This window comes from Oryctolagus cuniculus, chromosome 6, assembly GCF_964237555.1.
Source record: "Oryctolagus cuniculus chromosome 6, mOryCun1.1, whole genome shotgun sequence".
NCBI lineage: Eukaryota > Metazoa > Chordata > Mammalia > Lagomorpha > Leporidae > Oryctolagus > Oryctolagus cuniculus.
In genome coordinates this window covers 35,776,900-35,800,272 of record NC_091437.1, presented here as the reverse complement: position 1 = coordinate 35,800,272, position 23,373 = coordinate 35,776,900, and the positions used below count along the sequence as shown (strand labels likewise).

At 39.6% G+C, this 23,373-nt stretch overlaps 2 protein-coding genes across 11 annotated transcripts in view; one reads left to right on the top strand and one right to left on the bottom strand.

Moving 5' to 3' along the window:
* LOC103347914 (ovomucoid) overlaps window positions 1-23,373 on the top strand; it is a 138,638-nt gene that overhangs the window by 41,554 nt on the left and 73,711 nt on the right. Inside the window, exon 1 of one of the 10 annotated variants that reach the window (XR_007918991.2) lies at window positions 9,234-10,574. The exons of the other annotated variants lie outside the window; for them this stretch is intronic. The gene's annotated coding sequence lies outside the window, so the exon portion shown is untranslated. Of the gene's footprint in view, window positions 1-9,233; window positions 10,575-23,373 lie in introns of those variants that run through there. 10 annotated transcript variants of the gene reach the window in all.
* SPINK7 (serine peptidase inhibitor Kazal type 7) lies at window positions 9,101-12,702 on the bottom strand. Its single transcript, XM_008255219.4, has 4 exons — window positions 12,570-12,702; window positions 11,407-11,432; window positions 10,583-10,707; window positions 9,101-9,240 (listed from the first exon to the last, which is right to left on the bottom strand). Exons 1-4 carry the CDS (start codon window positions 12,637-12,639, stop codon window positions 9,195-9,197), a joined length of 267 nt encoding a protein of 88 aa, XP_008253441.2. The 5' UTR covers window positions 12,640-12,702; the 3' UTR covers window positions 9,101-9,194.

Below are 23,373 nucleotides of genomic sequence, written 5' to 3'. Positions count from 1 at the left end.
TTGAAGCTTTGGCCATGCCTGCCTAGTCTACAAACTCAGGCTGATGGATCAAAAAGGAGATGGTAAAAGCCCTGGGTCATAAATGATAAAGTCTAAAAGAATACTGATTTTAGAATGTGCCATTTTTAGAAAAGAGTATCTGATAAAAAGTCTTAAAGAAACATCTGCAGTTTTATAGGTAGAGTTGAAAGAAACTCTGCATACCACTAATGAAAATAATATCTAAGGCTGAGGGGTGCAATTCATATTTGTTGTCCTTAAAAGGATAAAGATAACTGGAACTTGTGCCAGAATGATTTCGGGACTAGTTTCAGAATGTTCCTGAGAACTGAACCTGTGATAGTCTTACAGACTTGAATTCGTTGTCAGTTCCATCATTCTCTCTATGACCTTATGCAAGATATTTATCTGTTTTCCCCTTTACTTATCATTTAATAAATACTCATGTGCATGTTCTGTGTCTTAGATATTGTATTGCATATTGCCATGATCAGTGAGCAACTCTGCAACTGCCATAACATAGCTTGATAAAGACTCTGTCCTTGGCCAATGTTACTCAGCTTCCTCTGAATCCTTTTTTTTTTTTTTTTTTTTGACAGGCAGAGTGGACAGTGAGAGAGAGAGACAGAGAGAAAGGTCTTCCGTTGGTTCACCCTCCAATGGCTGCCGTGGCCGGCGTGCTGCGGCCGGCGCACCGCGCTGATCCGATGGCAGGAGCCAGGAGCCAGGTGCTTTTCCTGGTCTCCCATGGGGTGCAGGGCCCAAGCACCTGGGCCATCCTCCTCTGCACTCCCTGGCCACAGCAGAGAGCTGGCCTGGAAGAGGGGCAACCGGGACAGAATCCGGCGCCCCGACCGGGACTAGAACCCGGTGTGCCGGCGCCACAAGGCGGAGGATTAGCCTAGTGAGCCGCGGCGCCGGCTTTTTTTTTTTTTTTTTTTTTTAAGATTATTTATTTGTAAGTCAGAGCTACAGAGAGGGAGAGACAGAGAGATCTGCTATCTGGTGGTTCACTCTTCATGTGACTGCAACAGCCAGGGCTGAGCCAGGCCAAAACTAGGTGCTTTTCTGTGTCTCCCACTTGGATAGCAGGAGTTCAAATGCTTGGACCATCCTCTGTTGCTTTTCCAGGGTATCAACAGAGAGCTGGGTCAGAAGTGGAGCAGGCTGGCGCCGCGGCTCAAGAGGCTAATCCTCCGCATTGCGGCGCCGGCACACCGGGTTCTAGTCCCGGTCAGGGCACTGGATTCTGTCCCGGTTGCCCCTCTTCCAGGCCAGCTCTCTGCTATGGCCCGGGAGTGCAGTGGAGGATGGCCCAAGTCTTTGGGCCCTGCACCCGCATGGGAGACCAGGGGAAGCACCTGGCTCCTGCCCTCGGATCAGCGTGGTGCACCTGCCGTGGTGGCCATTGGAGGGTGAACCAACGGCAAAAAGGAAGACCTGTCAAAAAAAAAAAAAAAAAAGTGGAGCAGCCAGCATGTGAACCAGCACCCATATGGGACGCCAGTGTCAACAGATGGTGACTTTAGCTGCTACCAGAAAGGTCTTATCCTTGTCCCCTAGCCTGCCTTTGGTGTACCCATCCCATCATCCCACTACTCTTGATGTCTCATCATTTTTTATATTTGATCAAATTTTTCATCATTCATCTCTGATATAAAAGTCCTTGGCCTCTCTTTAGTATGAATACTTTAGTAAGTTTGACAAGAATCTACCTACCCCTAATGTCTCCTCTTAGTAATTTTCCAGTCATTGACAATCCCCTCCCATAGCCTTCGCTATAAATCCCTACTTGTCCTTTTTGTATTTGGTTTGAATCCCACCCTTTCTCCCCTACTACAATACTCCTATTGTAATATTCTCACATACAATTTTCCTACTGTTTTAAGAAAAGTTAGAATAATAATAAATCATTTCAGATTAATAATAACACTTCACCATCAGTTATGCACTCATGATTTTAAATTTGCCATGGTGGATAATTGAATATCTGTCAGGAACCCTGAAGAAATTATTCCTTTATTAAATATGAGGGTGACCACCTTCCACATTTTTAAACTTTTATTTTTTAACAGCAAAACACTTTAATAGTAATAGTAATAACTGTGTGTATACTTACTGAGCATATTTTATGTCAGATACTTTTTTCCAGCTATGTGTACATTAATTCATTTAGATTTTAAAACAAATTTGTGAGATAAGTATTATGACTACCAAGACTACAAAAATGAGTGAAGTGAGGTACAGAGAGACACATAAGTTATTGAAAATCACAAGAGTAAATAGTGGAGTTGGAAAATGCCATATATAAATGTTATAAACAGATAGCAGGTTCTCTGTTGAAGTAGGAATGTGGTAGCTTCATTCCCTGGTCTTCATTTTCCTATTAGGATGCCTGAGTCATAGCCATGGAACCCTCTGGACTATTTGCAGTAGTTTGAAGATCAGTAGGCTAGATGAGAAGTTCCCAAATTCCAGAATTATGCTGTGATTAACGTTCTTATTGATGTGAGGCAAAATAAGAAATTTTGACTGTTACTAGTGTTGGGAATATTTAAGAATCTTTAAAGATATTCTATTATTTTCCAAGTTTCACAAATGAAGTAAAACATTGTATAGAAGAATGACCTTCAGTGTCCCATTCCTGACCTTAAGCATGTATATAATTTGTTATTGAGACATATTTCAAAATGCCTGGTGAAACTGAGCTCCTATTTTGTACTGTAGCTTGTGTACTCTCTTTCCAATTATAGTTTTCCAAATCTTCCCTTCCTCATCTTTCATGAAAAATGTATCCAATAAAATTCTAGAAGTCATAGATATTACTATTCCCATTTTACAGTTGTCAATGAGGCACAAAGAGATTAAATAGTATTTCCAAGATTTATTTTTAAACAACTTGGCTTGTATTGGAATCCAGACCAATTGTCTCAAAAACTCTAGCTCATATTTCCTCTGAGAACCAGTTAATTTAGGATTATAGTTACCCCAATGCCAGATATAGGGAAATCACCTAAACTCCAGGATGAAGCCATAATGGGGGTTGTTCAAGGCCAGGGAGTAAAGCAGTTAGCTGAAGACCAAGAAAAGACTGAATCTGAAGACTTCAGACCCAGAGCATAACTGTCACTCTACAGCAGTGTCAGAATACTGGGCAGGATGGGACTATAGTTGTTTAAGCCTCTTCTACTTCTCTGGTGAAAACTGGCCCCAGAGTCTGGGATCTGTAGATGTGTGTGCAAGGGTTAAGTGTTCACCAATAGAAAAATAAATGTTGCACAATCCAGAAACTAGAAATTCCTGACACAAAGTCTCTTGAGTTCTTTAGAAATGTCTTGCAGTACTGTGGTAATCTTTTATCTTATGTAAGCAAGATCTTTTAGGCAGCCTTGAGTTTAAACTGAAAAAAAAAATTACAGTTACTATGAAACTGGGGTTTGTTTCCCTAAGGAATTATAAAGTATTTTCATTGTGTGCTAGCATGGGAAAGTGGAGAGAGCGTTATGGTTTATTTGAGAATTTTCCTAAGAACTTAGTCTGTATAGTATATCCTTCCCTATTGTCATTGGTAATTAATATTCTTAAGTCACTGCTATGCCTTTTTTTTTCTTCCATGGAGGCTGGCTTACTGCATTAGAACAGGTTTATAAGGTTAGTAGTATAGGTCAAGAATATACGAGGATTCTCTTCCTCTATACCCTCATCAACCCTGACTAAATACATTTTTTGACACTACCCCATGCAACACATATGAGGTAATACTTAATTGTCATTTTAATTTGTATTTCTCTGATGATTAGAGGTGTTGACACTTTTTTCGTTTGGCTGTTTGCCATTTGTATGTCTTCTTTTGAGACTATCTCATCAGGTTATTTTTGTCTTTTTTTACAGGGTTATTTGCATATATGGTAAATTGATTTTTGACAGAGATGCCAAGATAGTACTTTGGAGAGTGGTCTTTCTAAAAATTAGTAGGGGAAAACTAGATATCCATATGCAAAACAATGTAGGAACCCTATACAAAAATTATCTCAACATGGATCAAAAACTTTTAGGGCTAAAACCATAAAACTTATAGAAGAAAATTAAAACATAATTCTTCTTGACTTTTTTTTAAAGATTTATTTTATTTATTTGAAAGACAGTGTTACAGAGAGAGGTAGAGACAGAGAGAGAGGTCTTCCATCCTCTGGTTCACTCCCCAGATGGCCACAACAGCTGGAGCTGCACTGATCTGAAGCCAGGAGCCAGGAGCTTCTGCCAGATCTTCCACGTGGGCAGGAGCCCAAGGACCTGGACCATCTTCTGCTGCTTTCCCAGGCCATAGCAGAGAGCTGGATTGAAAGAGGAGCAGCCGGGACTTGAACTGGTGCCCATATGGGATGCCAGCACATCAGGCCAGGGCTTTAACCCACTGTGCCACAGCTCCGGCCCCTCTTCTTGACTTTTAAGTGGGACATGGTTTCTTAGATATGACAGTAAGAGTACAAGAAACAGAAGATAAAATAGTTAAAATGGACATTATGAAAATTAAAAGATTTTGCACTTCAGTGGACAACTCAGAGAATGTGAGACAATTTGCAAATCATGTATCTGACAAGGGAATAGTGTTTGAAATATATAAAGAAAGTGGGATTCTACAATAAAAAACCAAACAATCTAGTTTAAAAAATGAGTAAAGATTCTGAATAGCCATTTATCCAAAGAAATAAAAACGTTCAAAAGCACATGAATAAATCTTCAGTTTTGCTAGTTATTAGGGGAGTGTGAATCAAAACCTAATTCAGATACCACTTCACATTCATTAAATAGATGGATAAAGTTAGGCAAAAAAGATGGCCAGTGTCGCAGCTCACTTCGCTAATCCTCCGCCTGCAGCGCTGGCACCCCGGGGTTCTAGTCCCGGTTGGGGCACTGGATTCTGTCCCGGTTGCTCCTCTTCCAGTCCAGCTCTTTGCTGTGGCCCAGGAAGGCAGTGGAGGATGGCCCAAGTGCTTGGGCCCTGCACCCACATGGAAGACCAGGAGAAAGCACCTGGCTCCTGGCTTCGGATCAGCGCAGCGCAACGGCCATAGTGGCCATTTGGGGATGAGCCAATGGAAGGAAGACCTTTCTCTCTGTCTCTCTCTCACACTAACTCTGCCTGTCAAAAAAAAAAAAAAAAAAAAAAGAACAAAAGATGCAGCATTAATAAGGATGCAGAAAAATTAGAATTCTTAGACATTGTTGGTGTAAATGTGAATGTAAAATGGTGCAGCTGCTGTGGAAAATAGTTTTGTAGTTTCTCAAAAAGTTAAACATAGAGTTAGTATATAACCTAGAAATTCTCCTGTTAGGCTTTTACCCAAAATCACTAAAAATGTATTTCCATACAAAACTTGTACAAGAGCCTGCATAGCAACTTTATTTATAATAACTCCAAAGTGGAAACAACCTAATTATTCTTCAGTTGACAAATGATTAAATGTAGTGTATCCATGCAATATTATTCAGCTCTAAAAAAGAGTGATTTACTAAAATGTACAACAACATGAATTAATCTTGAAAACCTTATACCACTAAGTCAAAGAAGCCTGACACAGCACATAGCGCCTGATTCTATTTGTATATATATTGTCACAAAAAGCAAATCCATAAACAGCAATTATATTAGTGATTTCAGGGGCTGGAAAGATAGGGTAATGGAAATTCCTGATAATGGATATGGAGTTTCATTATGGGATGATGAAATGTCCTGGAATTAGATAGTGATGATAGTTGCACAATTTTATGAATTGGCTGTAAACTACTGTACTATACTCATTAAAGCTACAAATTTGATGCTATGTGAACTATTCCTCAATAATAACAATAGCAATAATAATAAATATCCATTTGGATCATGTATTGTCATGTTCTTAGGTCTCCTTCAAGGAAGAACATTGATACAATTCTTTGGTTTTTGGAAATTATAGACAAATGATTTTGTAGAATGTTCCTGAATTTGTATTTAATGTTTTATAATGATTATATTCAGATTATGCTTCTTTTGGTCAGAGGAATCAAGAAGTTACCCTGTGTTCTTCAGTGTTTCTCTTCAGATAGTATTATATGTGATGTTGAATAGCTAATCACTAATGATGCTAACTTTGATCACTTGAGCAAGGTAGTCTCTGCCAAGTTTCTCTAACATAAAGGTACTTTTTTCCTTTCATAGTTAATAATATTTTCTGAGAAAATTCTTTGAAGTTATGTAAATAAATCATTTTTTTACCACATAAATTGAGTGCTGAAAAGTATTGCCTGCATTTGTTCATTCAATAGAGGACATATTTAATGCTTTTTCTTATGAATAAGACATGATTTGGAGCAGATCTCAACTTCTTTGATTCTTTTCCAAAATTGTTTTTTGCTCATGCAGATCATACATCACATAAAATAAGGTTTTTGTTTTGTTTTGTTTTGTTTTGACAGGCAGAGTTAGACAGTGAGAGAGAGAAAGGTCTTCCTTCCGTTGATTCACCCCTCAAATGGCTGCTATGATTGGCGCACTGCGCTGATCCGAAGCCAGGAGCCAGGTGCTTCCTCCAGGTCTCCTATGCAGGTGCAGGGCCCAAGTACTTGGGCCATCCTCCACTGCACTCCCGGGCCACAGCAGAGAGCTGGCCTGGAAGAGGGGCAACCGGGACAGAATCCGGTGCCCCGACTGGGACTAGAACCCGGTGTGCTGGCGCTGCAAGGCGGAAGATTAGCCTATTGAGCCGCGGCGCCGGCCCCCAGTTGTTTTAATTATAGCTTATTTTCTCTAGATTTTGAGTCAAAGATAACACATTACCATAGGAATAATCATGGCATAGTGAAACGAGGATTGGATTTGGGATTAGAAAATATGAAACTGAATCCTGGTTGAATGTTTTATATATAAGCATATATAAAAAAAATTTATATGCTTATATAAAAACATATATATGCTTATATATAAAACATTTATAAAATGTTTTTTATATATTTTTATAATTTATATTATATATATATTTTTTCAACCTTTCATAATAGAATAAAACCAACCCTATGTTTGGTATAACCAAGATTTAACAAAAATGAAAATACAGGGAAAAATATGAAGATGAAAAATAGAAAATTGTTCATTGGGGTTTGCGTTGTGGTGCAGTGGGTTGGATTGCTGCTTGCAACAATAGCATGTTGGAGTGCTGGTCACAGCTGCACCACTTCTAATCCAGTGTCCTCCTGGTGTGCATAGGAAAGCAGCAGAGACTGTCTCAAGTGCTTGGACCCCCACCATCCATGTGGGAGACTAGGGTGGAGTTCCTGAATCCTGACTTCAGCCTAGCCTGGACCTGGCTAATGTGTCTATTTGGAGAGTAAGCCATCAGATGGAAAATCTCTATCTTTCCTTCTCTGTCATTTTTCCTTTTAAATAAATGAATAAGTAAATCTTTATAAATTGCCCATTAAAAATTGCCCATTAAAATTATTTGCAGAAAGATTTATTTTCCACTTTCCATCACACGATTTTGTTGTGTGATTGAGTATTAAGTATTCTCTTAGACTTAATGAATAACAGACAGGATGCTATAGCTTACCAGAGTAAAACCAAAGTGTTAAAATGCAGATCCTCAAACAAGATGTGACCATCACTGGGGAGAAAGTTGTTTCTTTGCTGTGGGTACTGTGTTGAGTGGATGTTCTGGCTAAACCTTCCTGACAATGGACATATTTACAATGCATCTTCACGGACACTGACAGTGGGGTGAGAGATTGTTAGGGGCCGATTAGGGAGAGAACTGGAGGTTGAGCTCAGTTCCTGCTCGCCAGGAATGACTCTGATGCAGAGACACAGTTCTGCTTTGAACCCAGACCAGATTTGACCTTCCTCAAGAAATGCTTCTTGCTATTCTCATGCAGTAGTGATTTTGTTTTCCACAGATACCTTATGGTTTTGAGCTGGGTCAGATGTCTATATCTGATTTTTTCAATACAGAATGTATAAAAACTAAAGGTTTTTGACTTTGGGGGCTTTCTTCAGTTCTATTGAATTATAATCAGTGAGATGGGGTTCTGATATATTTATTTTAGATAGTTTATTATTATTATGCATCAAGCCTGATATTTGCAAACTTCAGATCTTACTCTAATGATGTTTCTATGTTGTAATTATGGCCATCAGTTTACTAGGCTGTATTAATAGAAGGAAAGGGTTAGTAGAAGTGATAGTTTATATTTCTCTGCACCTTTCTAACAAATATTAGGGTGAGTAGTCCACTTCTGGACAATATATCAACATACTTTGCAATAGTCAATACTTGATTGTAATAGATATGGGCAAGACAAATATGAGGACTATGAGAGTTGATAAATGGTTGATAAGTAGAGATTTTTATCCTGGAGAAAATAAATTTTAATTGAAACAAAATGTTCATCTTCAAATATTTGAAAGTCTGTCAGTTTTAAAAAGGGTGAACTTCTTTGTTTTTGGTCTTCACTGGCTCTGATGGTTGTCAACCTTGTGAATGTATTTTTCAAGTAGGGTGTCAACAGTTACACCCCTACAACAATGATGGAACTATAATCTTTCCATCAGTTTTGTAGTAAAACTAGGCCCATGAGAAATTCTTATGGAAAGAAATGACCACTATAATCTTCCTTCTAGGAATGATTTCTTCCTTCTAGGAACAAAAGATTTTCCCTTTTAGGGAAGTTTGGAAAATAAACCAAGGTAAAGAACCAGTATGATCTATAGGCTAGATCCCAGTGGGTAAAAACTCCAGGGGAAACTTAGGTATTCAATGATATTTGTGCACGTGCACGTGTGTGTGTGTGTTTGTGTGTGTGTATGTGTATATGTATGTCTTTCTTGGAAGATAACTGAAATTCTTTGTACAAAATGTCTCCCAAACAAGACTTGTGTGTTCCTCAATTTTCTTTATTAACTGAGATATTACCTTGAGGTTGGAGAAACAAATATAAACAGAGGGAAGGATAAGCATCTGGAGGGAGATTTTTTTATTGAGGTATTTTAAAAATCATTCTGAGTTTGTAAGATGAGCACAGCTGCTTTCTCCACTCAAAGTTCACTCTGAACCTGGCTCTGCTTCCACTCAGATATTCAGTGAAGATGAACATAAGTCAGAGCCCAAGGATGATGCTGCTGATGATACATACGTCATTTTTCTCTACCCACATCCATTGAGAAATTAGCATGTTCCTTCATGAAGAAATTGAACTTTTCCATTGCTTTTCCTAAAGGAAGACAGAGTTAACAAGATTCACAAGAGGAGTTTTATACAATAGTAGACCTGAAAGAAAATTTTGCGATTATGAAACACAGCCTTGTTTTATAGGTGAGAGAATGGAGTTACCCAAAAGGAAGGTTCTTGCCACAGGTAGTGCTACAGTAGTTGAATTTTCCTAATCCAGTGAATATTCTGCCCCATTTTTTGCTTCCACTTAACCTAGAACCCAGCTGATCACTGAGGATCTCAAAAAAATAAAGAAAGAAGACTAACAAAGAAAGCTGAACCTTTCTGTCCCTCAGCTTTTCCTGCCTGCCGTGTTTTCCTGTCCATGCCCTTGAACACAGCAACTCTCCTGATCAGGAGCCAAGTGTGTATCTGTGTTACAGAATCTTTTCTTTTGTGAAATAAAACTTGCAGAACAGTAATAAATACATAAACATGTCATTCTGGGCTCAGAGTCCAAATGATATTCCAACTTGTTAAGAAAATCACAAAGATGAGAAACACAAGATCTAAGGAAGTGGACAAAATCCAGGGACCTAAAAGGCAGTTAACAAATATCAAAGCAGACTTGATTTGAGATAGTCAGTGCTAAGCTGCACATCATGCACCGAACAAGTGACATCTGCCTAGTTACGTTTCTTCAAACACACTGTGTGGGCCAAGCACAGAATACATAAGCAAAACATGTCCATGGGATTCTGGTCCAAGTACTGACAGCTTGCATCCTCTATTTTAGATAAAGGAAAAACAATCATTTTGGCAACCTTATCTCTCCTTAAGACTATAGATAGTTAGATAACTCTAGGAACCTGAGTAAAAAGGATCTCTAGACATAGTGTAGCTAAGAATAAACCTATTGAGGTGATTAAATATCTTAGAAGTCATGCAAAAAATAGAGGTTTTCAGTTACTTTTGAGTGTGGAGTTTAGGGTTCTTTCTTCAAACAAGATATAGTGTGGAACTCTACTACTTAAAAATATTCAAAAGCTGAGATTGGGGTTGGAGACTACCCTAAATAACCTCCTTATTACCTGTGGTGACTCATGACTTGCCTCTACAGAACCTCTGGACTCCAGTGACAGTAGATTGAGAAATCTTGGTCTTGCTGGAATTTTACAGTTGACATACAGGAAGTGGATGTTCCGTGACAGGCGCAGTCTAAGCTGAAAGAGCAGGTGGCCCAACCCTGTTCTGACTGGATAGCGTTCAGATTTCTGACCCTACCAGCCTTTATGTGTGAGAATAAGTACGGCCCATGGAGAGCTGGGCAGAATGCTGCAAAGAGGAGAGTCTGTAGTGAAGAACACTGCTTCCAGATCTGCTTTTCTTCCCAAGGTACTCACAAGGTCTCAGTACACAGGTGACATTCATTCCCGTAGGTGATGTAGTCAGAACCACAAACTGGCAGGTATGTGATGGGGCAGGGAATGGCCACTACAGGATACTTCTTGTAAATGCTGCAGTCCACCTGGTCAGACACAAAAGAATGTCCAGCTTTTCTCCCAGACCTCAAACAAGGCTAGGACAGGCTACAAGAGCCAGAAGCTCCAGTTTGGATATTTTGATGCTGCTGTGGTTACTTCTGTAAGAAATAATATTAAAATGGTAGTACTACCAACAAGACTCATATTGTTAATGCCACACTCATTTAACAATTGCCGAGCGTTTCTGTATCCTTAATTCTTCATGGATTTTCTTTATTATTTTGAATAAATAAATAAGGTAGCTTTTTCTATGACCTCTATTTACCGGTGGGGAAATTGAAGCTGAGAGACATAGTTTGTGTGAGGTTGTATAAGACATAGCTTGTATAATACTGATAAGTGGTAGAGTTGGGATTTGAATTCAGAGTTTGTGCAATTAATCAGGGCACCTCTGCCCTGCGTTTCATATATCATTTCTTCACAAAAAATATCATTAATTTCTCAGTTGAAAGGCAGTTCTCTCCTTTAGCTCTGGAATTTTTTAAAAAAAAGGATATGGCCATTTTTATTCATATGGATGTTATATTTCTTCAGTGGAATTCTGAAAAGGAAAGGCCATTTCTTCATCTGTGTTTGCTGCCACTTTCAACCTCTTTAAATATACAAATTAATCCTGTATTTATAAGTATTCATTCTCTAGTTGTCAATAGCAATACAAATTAAAATGTTGTCAATATACTCACCTTTGTTACAGGCAGACTGGTAACTTCTGAAAGAAATGTAAATAGAAAATTAAAGCTTTGAAATATCACTAATTAGTTTAAGTTTTGTCCTACAATTAAAGACCCTGAATCCCCTCTGGCAATGAGGCTCAGCACATTCCCTATCTTTTTGTTGTTGTTTTTTGACAGGCAGAGTGGACAGTGAGAGAGAGAGAGACAGAGAGAGACAGAGAGAAAGGTCTTCCTTTTCCGTTGGTTCACCCTCCAATGGCTCTGCAGCCGGCGCGCTGTGGCTGGTGCACCGCGCTGATCTGAAGCCAGGAGCCAGGTGCTTTTCCTGGTCTCCCATGCAGGTGCAGGGCCCAAGGAGCTGGGCCATCATCCACTGCACTCCCTGGCTACAGCAGAGAGCTGGCCTGGAAGAGGGGCAACTGGGACGGAATCCGGCGCCCCGACTGGGACTAGAACCTGGGGTGCTGGCGCCGCAGGCGGAGGATTAGCCTATTGAGCCATGGCGCCGGCCACATTCCCTATCTTTATGCAAAATCCTAGTTGTTAGCTAAGGAAGTTGAATGACCGGTGGGTTAGGTAGGTCCTTAGTTTAGGTAGAGAGTAACTCAAATTTCCTCTTTGTATTGATCACAGAACAATTTTTAGAGCTCATTACATCTTTTGATAATGGTTCAAAGGCAGATAGCAATAAATCTTGCAGTCACCACTCCCAAGAGCTTTGATATCCTCTCCCTCCTGATTGAAAGGAAGGGATGTAATGTGTTTTGAAAGCTAGAAACTTACTTTAATTAAGTAGTTTTTCAATTGTGTTCCAGCTTTTGGAGAATTATGTTTGATTTTATCCTCCTATATTGATTTAGGAAAATCTCACAGTTTCTAATAACAATAACAACTTTCATTGTCCTTATGAAATGGAGAAGTATGGAGAAGTTGGGAAATTTTTGGTCCATAGGTACAAATAAGAATCCTTAAAAGGAAGACCTGAGATCCAAATCCTTCTAACACCTGCTAGAATGTAAGATATTTCCCTTCCCAGACCAGGGCTGTTTCTGTTACAGACCTATGCACTTTAAATCCACATAACCAAACTCTTTTAGATGCTCATATCCCAAGAAGGATCACTTAGGAAAAGAAGGTAAATGCTATATAGGCACTGTCCTCCTCTAACTCACCAGAGCTGCTGCAGAAATGGATCACTGCACAGAGCACAAGGAGCTTCCTAGCGATCCTCATGGTGGACATGGCTGTGATGCTGAGGTGGCTCTGAGATGGTGACCACAGGTGAATGGGCTGCACCCTGGGAGAGGGATCATGCTTATATGGCAAGTCTCAGTTCCTCCACCTTTCCTGTGAGGTCATCCAGAGTCAGTGTTGGCCCTAAGAAAATCAAAAACATTGTCACACGTGGGCGTTGTTGCTGTGCTTGTACTTAATTGCTGTTTCCTATATGTTCAACAGATTAATTGTTTGAGGACAGAAGTATTTTCCTGCCTCTTCAAAGATGTGAACTGTTACTTTGAATTCTAAATTTCCTGTAGTAGAGGAGATTAATTATGGGACACTGGTCTAGTTATGAAATAAGTGAAAATCCTGAACTTTCTTTCATTACCAAAATGGAAGATATTAAACTTATATTAGATAGACTATAACTGTGCTTATATTTTGGCTCCTGGAAAAATATTTTTTTTATTTTGAGGCAATGAACCTATGAAGCAAGCTGGAACCTAGTGGAAGAAATGGTGACTTTAGCATTAATGAGATTTGGAGTAGGACATGGCCATATTACTCTTGACACCTTCTGGCTGTTTGGTCTTGAATAAGTCATGTAAATGCTGTGAGCTTATATCAGCCAGAAAGGATGGACTGTGTTGTAGCGTAGGACCCCATGATTTCTATGACTTAAAACAGTACATTAATGGAGCCAGCATTTCAGTGTAAAGCCACCACCTACAGTGCCGGCATCTCATATGGGCACGTGTTTGAGTCCTGGCTGCTCTACTTCTGATGCAGCTCTCTGCTATGGCTTGGGAAAGCAGTAGAAGATGGCCCAACTCCTTGGGCCCCTGCACCCATGTGGGAGACCTGGAAGAAACTCCAGGCTCCTGGCTTCAGATTGGCCCAGCTCCTGCTGTTGTGGCATTTGGGGAGTGAACCAGCGGATGGAAGACCTCTCTCTCTCTCTTTTTCTCTTTCTGCCTCTGTCTCTCTGTAACTGTCTTTCAAATAAATAAATAAATCTTTTTTTAAAAAATAATACATTTGTTCCTTTAAAAAAGTATAGATTTATATATTTTAGAGGCAGAGAGGCAGACAGAGAGGAAATAGGACATATCTAAAAATACATTTTTATTTATTGAGAGAGGAGGAAAAAGCAAGGGAGGGAGGGAGAGAAAGAGACAGAAAGAGAGAGAAATCTTATGCCTGCTAATTAATTCACCAAATGCCTGCAACAGCTGGCCTTGGCCAGGGTGAAGCCAAGAGCCAGAAACTCAATCCTGGTCTCCCACGTGTGTAACAAGGATCCAAGTACTTGAGCCATTACCTGCTGCCTTCCCGGGGTCCACATTATCAGTATGCTGGAATTGGAAGCAGAACTAGTATGCAAACTCAAGAACTCTAATACGGGATGTGTGCATCCAAAGTAATGGTTTGCCTTCTTGTACCAAATGATTGCCCCAAGTTTGTTTGTTATTCAAGCTACTCATTTGTACAATTCAACTGATGGTGCTGCCTTGCCTTCACCTTGGATGGTGAAGTGCCCATGATGGAAGGTTCCCAGTATTTGGAATATTGTCAAGGTGAAATGAAGGAGTGTTCTGGAAGATTTACCTGTTCAGCAATGAAGTGACACCACTGTCACTTCCCCTTACATGACCCGCATGTCCCCTTGCCCAACTATAGGGGTTATAAAGTGAATGTGACTTATCCTATCTTGTTTCCTGAAAATCAGAATATGGAGAAATGGAAGTGGTTGGCAAATAGCTGAGACCACCCTAGAGCCTGAGTTTCATTCCCTGTCTGTTAAGTCTTATTGTTAGTCACAATACAGTTACATAATTGGAGTAATTTACATGAAAGTCTGTTCTGAATCACAGAGAATTTAATTATGTTACTGTGATTACTTTTATTATTATCATCATCTATGAGCTAAAAGTCAATACTATGGATCCCTGACAATAGATTGAACTGCATCATCCAACTACAATCGTCCAAGTGATGCTGTTTGTCTAGCAAATGTAAAGATACATGTATGAAAACCTGGGGGGAAGCAATAGATTCTGTCTTATTAGTCCATTGTTTGCTAGGTTTATTTTAGTATATTCTGAAATAACATCTACAAAAAAATTAAGTGAATAATAAATGATATTGCAAGGCCTTCTAAAATTTGGACTTTTGCGGCTTCTTTGGGAGGCAATATAATACAGTGGTTAAGCACGAGGTTTGATGGATCTCTTTGGAATCTTCATTCTGAAATTATTGATGATGTGCCTTTGAATATATGAATTATATTAACTTCTGAACTCTTCCTTATTTCTAAAGCAGATATAACAATTACTTAACTGGGTATTTTTGAGTGTGAAGATTTTTTTAAAGGTTTTGTTTTTTTGAAAGGCAGAGTTACAGAGAAAAGAAGAGAGAGAAGGAGAGAGAGAAATCTTCCATCTGCTTGTTCACTCCCAAAATGGCTGCAATGGCTGGGCCAGGCCAAAGTCAGAAGCCTGGAAATCCAACTGGGTCTCCCACGTGGAGACCTACTTGGGCTGTCTTCTGCTGCCTTCCCAGATACATTAGCAGGGAGACAGATTGGAAGCAGAGCAGTTGGGACTCAAATCAGTGCTCCAGTATAGGGTCTGGTTTCAAAGGTAGCAGCTTAACCCTCTGCACCACAACTTTGGCACATAGCATGAAGATTTTACGCACACATGCACGCAGAGTCAGGCACCACTTAACAATGGGGCTGCATTCTGAGAAATGCATCATTAGAGGATGTCATCATTTGCAGGTATCATAGAGTATGCTTACACAAGCCTAGATGGTAGAGCCCACTACATGGTATGGCCCATGAGATTCAGGGCCACAGTAAATAAAGCAACAAATACTAAGTCAAGCACAGAAAAATGATGCAATTAAGAGATGCAGAACATGAGATGTATGAGGCTGCAGTAAGTGTAGCATAGCATACTAGTTTACAGTAAGCTTTTTTGTAATTAGAAATACACTCCAATGATAAAAATAGAAATAAAATAGAAATAAACTAGTAACATAGTAATTTATTATCATTATCAAGTATTATGTATTGTATATTAATGGTATATAATATACTTTTGTATGGCTGGAGGTGTAATATATTACACTATGACATTATGATGGTTAGAAGGTCACAGGGTGATCAGAGTTTTTAGCTACATTATAATCTTATGGAACAAGTGTCCCAAAACATTGTTATGTGACACATGACTTGTATACATAAAATCTGTTGTAGATATGTATGCATGGTTGTGTGTGTGTGTGTGTGTGTGTGTGTTTGCTTATTAGGATGGCAAACTCTTAATTAGCTCTTGATGTATGGTAACTGATGATGTGGAATGTCATCTTCATGATGTCATCTTCATGACAACTCATGGAAGAAGGAATTTTTATTATCCTAATCTCACCAGTGAGTGGGTTGAGGTTCAGAAGATTTAGGTAATCATTCAGTAATCACAGTAACAATTAATGGAGTTAACTGTGCTCAGTCATGGAAGAGAAATGAAGTGAAGAGTCTTATAAAGAGAGGTAATTATAAGTTGTATTGTTTTCTCTGAAAGTTTGAAGAAAACGAATACTGAGAAAAAGCCATGATTTCATTATTGCAGTTTGAAAATGCAATTTTGGCTAAGAGTAGTAGGAATGAGATAAAAGGGTGATCAGGGTGACATGGAAATACAGGGTCACACATTTTTTAAAAAATGTTTTGGAGCTGAAAGAGATGAGATGAATGGAAGGAAGCTTCAGCAAGTTTCACTGCTAGTTATAGAAAAGTATAGCACATGTAATTATGTACAGTGCATAGCATTTGATAATAATGGCAAACATACTGGAGTGTGTCTCAAACCCAAAGGGAAGAACTTACATCTTTTTAAAAAGGTTTGTTTATTGGTCAGTGTTGTGGCATAATGGGTAGAACTACCACCTGTGACACTGACATCCTGTCTAGGTGCCAATTCATGTCCCAACTGCTCCACCTCTGATTCAGCTCCCTGCTAATGTCCTAGGAAAAGCAGCAGAAAGTGACCCAAGTGCTTGGGTCCCTGCCACCGACATGAGAGTTCCAGATGAAGCTCCTGGCTTCAGCCTGGTTTAATCTGGGTGATTGCAGCCACTTGGGGAGTGAACCAGTAGATGGAAGATTTAGTCTCTCTCTCTCTCTCTCTCAACTCTGCCTTTCAAATAAATAAGGAATATTCAAAAAATTTTATTTATGAATTTGAAAGGATCAAAGATGGGAAAGAATCAGATCAGAAACAGATTAATCTTCTATCTGCTTGTTCATTCCCCAAATTGCTGGGGCTGTTTCAGGCCAAAACTGGGAGCCAGAAACTCAATCTAGGTCTCCCATATGGATGACAGGAACCCAAGTACTTGAGCTATCACCTACTGCTTCCTAGGGTGTGCATTAGCAGGAAACAGGAATCAGAAGCAGTGCTGGAACTTGAACCAGTACAGGATTTAGTATCCCAAGTGGTGTTTGAATTGCTATACCAAATGCCTGCTCTGGGGTTGCCTTTTGCCTTGGAAGACTTAGGTTTATCTGGAAGCTTGAGAAGTATGGAGAAATGTTGGCACATACATCAGTGGGAACATAGCAGATAAATAATAATGGATGTAAAACCAAATGCCACTAGATAAAACCAGCACTAGATTCAAGAAGGCCAGTCTGTACCACTCTGGATATTTCTTCCAAATTCATTGTGATTCTGAGTGAAAAATGAAAACCAGTGACCTTATGCATAGGAAGTGGGTACATCTCAGACTTGAGGGGACCATAAAGACTTGTTAGGAGGTGGCACATCTTGGAAGAGAGTTACAGATTCCAGAATATTCTGATGGACTATGAAAGTTGTAAGCATTTCCATATGTAGAGGTCAAGATTTGGGCAAAATGTGAACTTGTAGATATGGGGAATATGAACAGTTGTTTATGGAGGCTGTGATTAGAAGGTAAGGTATTAGATTTCATTTCTTAGAGGTGATGTTGAGACAATGATCCTGAGACTGTATCAAAAAATAAAGCAGATGAAGGATGGGTGGAGATGAAGATCTCTGCACTACAAAGGGTGAGGATAAGTATCAGGTGTGGGCTTGTTTGGGTTTGGTAATTGTTTACATGATGAGGAAAATTTCAAGCTGGACACTGAGCCACAAATTACTGAGGGTCCCACTGGGATGAGAGAGTAATCTGGAGATGAGAAGCCATACACTTCAGGTGGAGGATAGTGTATTCATTCCTTCATGTATTCCTAAGAGGGGGCAGGGGTGGAGGGAGGGACTTGAAGGCTGTAGAAGAGGACTCACTGTGTCCATGGGTCCATCCTGGGGAAGGCATGGTGAAGTTAATGCAGAAGAAATTCAAAACAGAGTAGGAAGAAAGCTTGAGAGTTTGGAAAGTTCCTTTCCTCTTAGGTTTGAGGTGCCACAGGAAGGGGAGGATGACTCATTAGAGGATTAGTTAAGGGTGAGGGAGTCGAACTGCAGCATGACCTGAATGAGGAGTTCCTCAGTCAATAAGCTGGAGGAAATAGGGAAGCCAGTGCCACAGCTCGTAGTAACCCAGGTGCAGACTGCGGCTATAGGAATGGGATGCTTTATTAAAAAAGAAAAGGTAGCCATTTGTTAAGCACTTACCCTGTGCTAGAACTGTGCTACACCTGCTGTGTGAGCTCTCTCACTTAAACTTTAGAAGAAACTTAGGAAACTCCTACAGTTATTCTCTGTAATTTAGTGAATGAAACATGGATTAGAGAAGTATTTTTCCCTAAAATTTATTTGTTTTTAAGGTAACATTAGAGAGAGAGAGAGAGATAAAGAGAGAGAGAGAGAGAGAGAGAGAGAGATCTTCTATTAGCTGGTTCACTCCTCAAATGGCTGCAATGGCCAGGGCTGGGCCAGGCCAAAGTCAGGAGCCTGGAACTCCATCTGGGTCTGTCACATGGGTGGCAGGGGCCCAGGTACTTGGGTCATCTTCCATGGCTTTCCCAGGTACATTAGCGGGGAGCTGGATCAGAAGTGGGATAGCTGGGACCAGAACCAGTGTCCTTATGGGATGCTGGCAGCATTGTAGGTGGCGGATTAACCTGCTGTACCACAATGATGGCTCCAAGAATTGGTTGGTTTAAGGTAAAGAGCAGATGCTTTCCAACCACGCTGATGTGCTGCCTTTAAGCCTAAATTTACAAGGTAGATATGGAGACACACTGGACACTGAAATAATAAGGGTATGACAGACTCAGAGCATTCTGGAAAGACAGCTGCTCTCTTAAATAAGCAGCAGAGCACTGGGGCAGTGCATGACATTTTCCTGTGTGCCAATCATCTGGAAAGCAGGAGGTTCCCAGTGGGGAGAGAGGATGACCGAGTAAGGGGCCAAGGATTCCTGTCCTATCTATACCCCCATCTATCTAAGCAGCAATCTGTTATGGTCCCTTTTCCAATGTGCTTTCTTCTTCCTCTATACCTAGTGAAAGTAATCTAGATTGCTGCTTCAAGTTTTTAACTTAAAAATCCATCCTTCAGGGTAGGCATGTAGCATAGCAGTATGTCCACTTGGGACACACACTTTGCATATCAGACTGCCTGGTTTGAGTCCCAGCTACTACGCTTCTGATCCAACCTCCTGCTAATGCACATCCTGGCAATCAGGTAATAGCTCAAGAACATGAGTCCCTACCACCCATGTGGGGACAGATGGAGTTCTGGACTCCTAGCTTTGGTCTTGCCCAACCCTGGCTGTTGTGAACTTTTGGGATATGAGCCAGAAACTGCGATATCTCTCTCTCTCTCTCTCTCTCTCTCTCTCTCTCTCTCTCTCTCTCTCTTTCTCCCCCTCCTTCCTTCTCTCCCTCCCTTTCAAATAAAATAGAAATAAATAAAAGAGTTTAAAGTTGACCTTCAACACAATGGCAAAAAAGGCTGATGAATGAGGCTGGGTGGGAAGCCAACTCCTCAGGGCACTTTGCTTTTTGATACCTAGCAAACACACCAACCACTCAAGGCCTTCCTTCCTGGAATGGTTTTGAAATCAATGCCCGAGATTTGGCTAGACTACCTAGTGTTTTGTCTTTCCTCTTATTTTTCCTCTGTGTGGCCCCTTCATACTCCAGGTCTTCTTGTTCTGTTTTGTTTGTTTTAATATAGGTTCCACTGTGATTATGCCCATAGTGAGCTAGAGATCTGTATATTTGAATTTTGACCTTGTGTCTGTCAGGACCTTGTTCCCTGCCTTTTGTGGGAACAGGAAGTTAACATAGACGGGGATTCTGTGCTTTAGTTAGCATTCAATTATCTTTGAGCCACTGAGATTAAATAGCTCCAATCATGGGACAAGATGATGTGAATGAATAGAAACAGTGATTTTTTTCCTACTGAGTCATGTTGCTCTTAGGTGACCTCCCACTGTGTAGGTATAGATTTTATACACACACCCAGCTCTCAGCCCCTATTGGTAAAATCATGTCTGTCTTACTCAGTGCTGAAAGATACCTATAACCCAAGAGTTGGCCAATATTGGAAAGTGTATTAATCTTATAAGACTGTCATAACAAAATGCCACAAACTGGGGAGCTTAGCCAGCAGGAACTTATTTTATCTCAGTTTTGGCATCCATAGTCAAAATGCCAGCAGGACTGGTTTCTCCTAAGGTCTCTCTCTTTGGTTTATAGCTTTTTTGCTGTTCCTTCACATGGCCTTTATTTGTGCATTTAATCCTTAGTGTTTCTTTCTCCTCTTATAAGGATATCAGCCCTATTGCATTAAAGCCCCACCCTTATGACCCCATTTAGCCTTAACCCCCCCCTAAAGTTCATATCTCAAAATACAGTGGCATTTAGTTAGAGCTTTTGCATGTGAATTTTGGGGAGGGGAACACAATTCATCTATAATATTCTACTTCCAGACCCCCAGAGTTCTTGGCCTTTTCATATCCTGAGAATCGTAGACCTTTGATTTTTAAGACCCTGATATCCCATGAAGTCATTTACAAATATTTTTATTTATTTTATTTGAGAGACAGGATGAGGAGATGGTCCCCTGGATGGGACCAAAGTGAGCTAGAAATTCAATCCAGATCTGATGTGTGGGTGGCAGGGACCCAACTACTTGAGCCATCTGCAACTGCCTGTCAGGGTGCACATTAGCTGGAAGCTAGAATTGAAAGTGAAGTCAGGAGTTGAACCCAGGCACTCCAATATGGGATGTGGGTGTTTCAACTGGCAGCTTATCCATTAGGCCAAATGCCTACCCCTTGGTCCCCTGAAATCTTAATATGTATTTTCTGGAAAAAGAATTCCATGATCGTTACAGGCATTTGGGGAGTGAACTAGTAGTTGGAAGATTTCTCTCCATTTGTCTATATGCTGAGAAAGAGGGAGGGAGGGAGGGAGGGAGGGAGGGAGAAAGGGAGAGAGAGGGAGATAGAGGGAGAGAGAAATCTAAAAAATACATTTTTTAAAAAAGAATTATCTCCTCATCCAGTTATGGGAAATACTGAATGCATCCTTTGTTTTTGAGGGGCTCACAATTTACTTTATTTTATTAAATATTCTAGGAAATTTTCTGCAGTACACAATATTTTCACTTTCTTTAATTTCTCCTAAACTTAATTGTCCATAGTTGACTTACTATTTTACTGAACATATAATAACATCCAAAGGTATGACATTGTTTACTTGGACATTAAGAAATAAGAATTTACAACAGTTTTCCAGATACATTACCAAGGAATATCACTGAATTTTTGGCCTTCTTGTACTGCTCAGAAATTATCACATTGAACAAAACTCCTCCTGTATCTGGCTTCCATACTTTCTGGTTCACAACAATGAAGTGCATCAGAGCTAGAGTGTTCCCTGTTTCGGAAGGAAGCTTTCAGACTCACAGAGTCAGCTCAAGAGTGCCCAGTTAATGCTTTTTCATGTTTTCTTTATAGTACATAGTTCGATAAACCCACCAGACCCTGACATGTTAACACAACATTGCTTCATAACAATAAAGTAATATTCAATCAAGTAGCACTAGACAGTTACCACTTCCCGTCTCTGTTTCAGGTAGTGTTCTCCACACTGGAGATGAAGATTTCCACGACTCTTATAGAGATCACTTTCTTATATGGTAAAATAGGAACATCATCCAAAAGACTATTGTATGATTTCAGACCTTGACAAGTATTTTACAGAAAATATATCATGGTTTTAGAGTAGATAATGGAGTGGAAAGGGGAGGGTTGGAGATGAATTAAATTAGGTAATTAATTAAGCTTCTCAGAGGAGATAGTATTTGAACAGGCACCTGATTGACGAGGAGCTGCTCTACTGGAGCCAGGGGTTCAGCTAGTATGAAGAAAACAGTTATGTTTAGCTCAGGTATACCAGCCCATTCAGGGATTCTATTTTCTCCAATTTTATATTCCATAAAGTGGCTGCATTTTTCTTAAAACACTCAACTTGAAAAACAGAAAGGCTGTAGCCTGTATCTTCTGTGACTAGGCTAAATGTTTTATACTCAAATTTCCACGGATTAAGTTGGGAACTTCATTCACCTATTTTGTTTTCCTTAAATTGACTTACCTCCAAGTTTCTCTTATTATTTACTACTGTTAAGCTCTCCTTCCAGTGATTTCAATTGGTCTGTGTCTTAGTAGTGTATAGTGTCAAATATCCATGCAACATTTATTTATTAAATTTTTATTATATGCCTCATTTGTAATCATGTAAGTTTTAATTGATTTTCATCACATCATTCATTTCTGAAACACTGACTATCTGACATTCCCTATTCACTTATTTGTACATTGTCTTTCATTTCTAGAATTCAGGTAACATAAGAACAGGATCTTGCCTATCTTTTTGTTTTTAACTGCCTTTTATAGCACCTAGCACAGTGCAGAGTAGGAATGGCTCAATAAGTAATTGCTAAATAGTCCTAAGATCCTATATTATGACCAGATGGCCAGAAAGATATAAATAGCAGTAACAGGACTTAAAAAGGAGAAGGATGTATTGAGATTTATTTTTTATTGGAGAAGATACATTTAAGTTTGCATTGAGTAGAAGACAGATGATTCCTCTTTTACTGATAAGTGAGAGAGAAGCATCTTTCTGTCTTTCATGAAAGCCCCTAATGGTTGAAAGCATCAGGAATATAGGTTTGAATTGAGGTTAGTGGAGCTTTCTAACAATCAGATGTCCACAGCAATATTCATGCTTCAGTGTAAAGTGATTTTCCTATCTGTGAGAAATCCTGGTAGATGGGGATAAAGGCAAAGATTGTTTAGATGGTCTCTGAGTCTTCAACCAATGCTGAAAGCCTGGGCATAGACCCGAATTAGGCTCTCGGCCAATACATCTTGGATTTATTGACTTGACTTTACTCATGTTTGATACATAAAATATCTTCAAAAATTCATGGAAAATGCATATTATAAAAAAGATGTGCATGGATTTAAAAATTTTCAGCACTGAAATAAACTTTCCCATTTTGTTCTTCCTTTTTTTTTTTCATGAACTGTTTGAAGTATTCTCATAGTGACATTCTGTTCTTGACCAAAGTCCGTTCAGACTCATCTGAGCCCTCTTCTCAACTAGGCTTCAACCTTGCCCTAGAAAAACTTGTAAACTCTAAGCACAGTGATTTCATTCCCATCCTTCTCCCTCCAATACACACTGAGACTTGAACAAATCCTTGTGTGGTTTCTCTCTCTCTTTATATATTATACTTCTCTCTC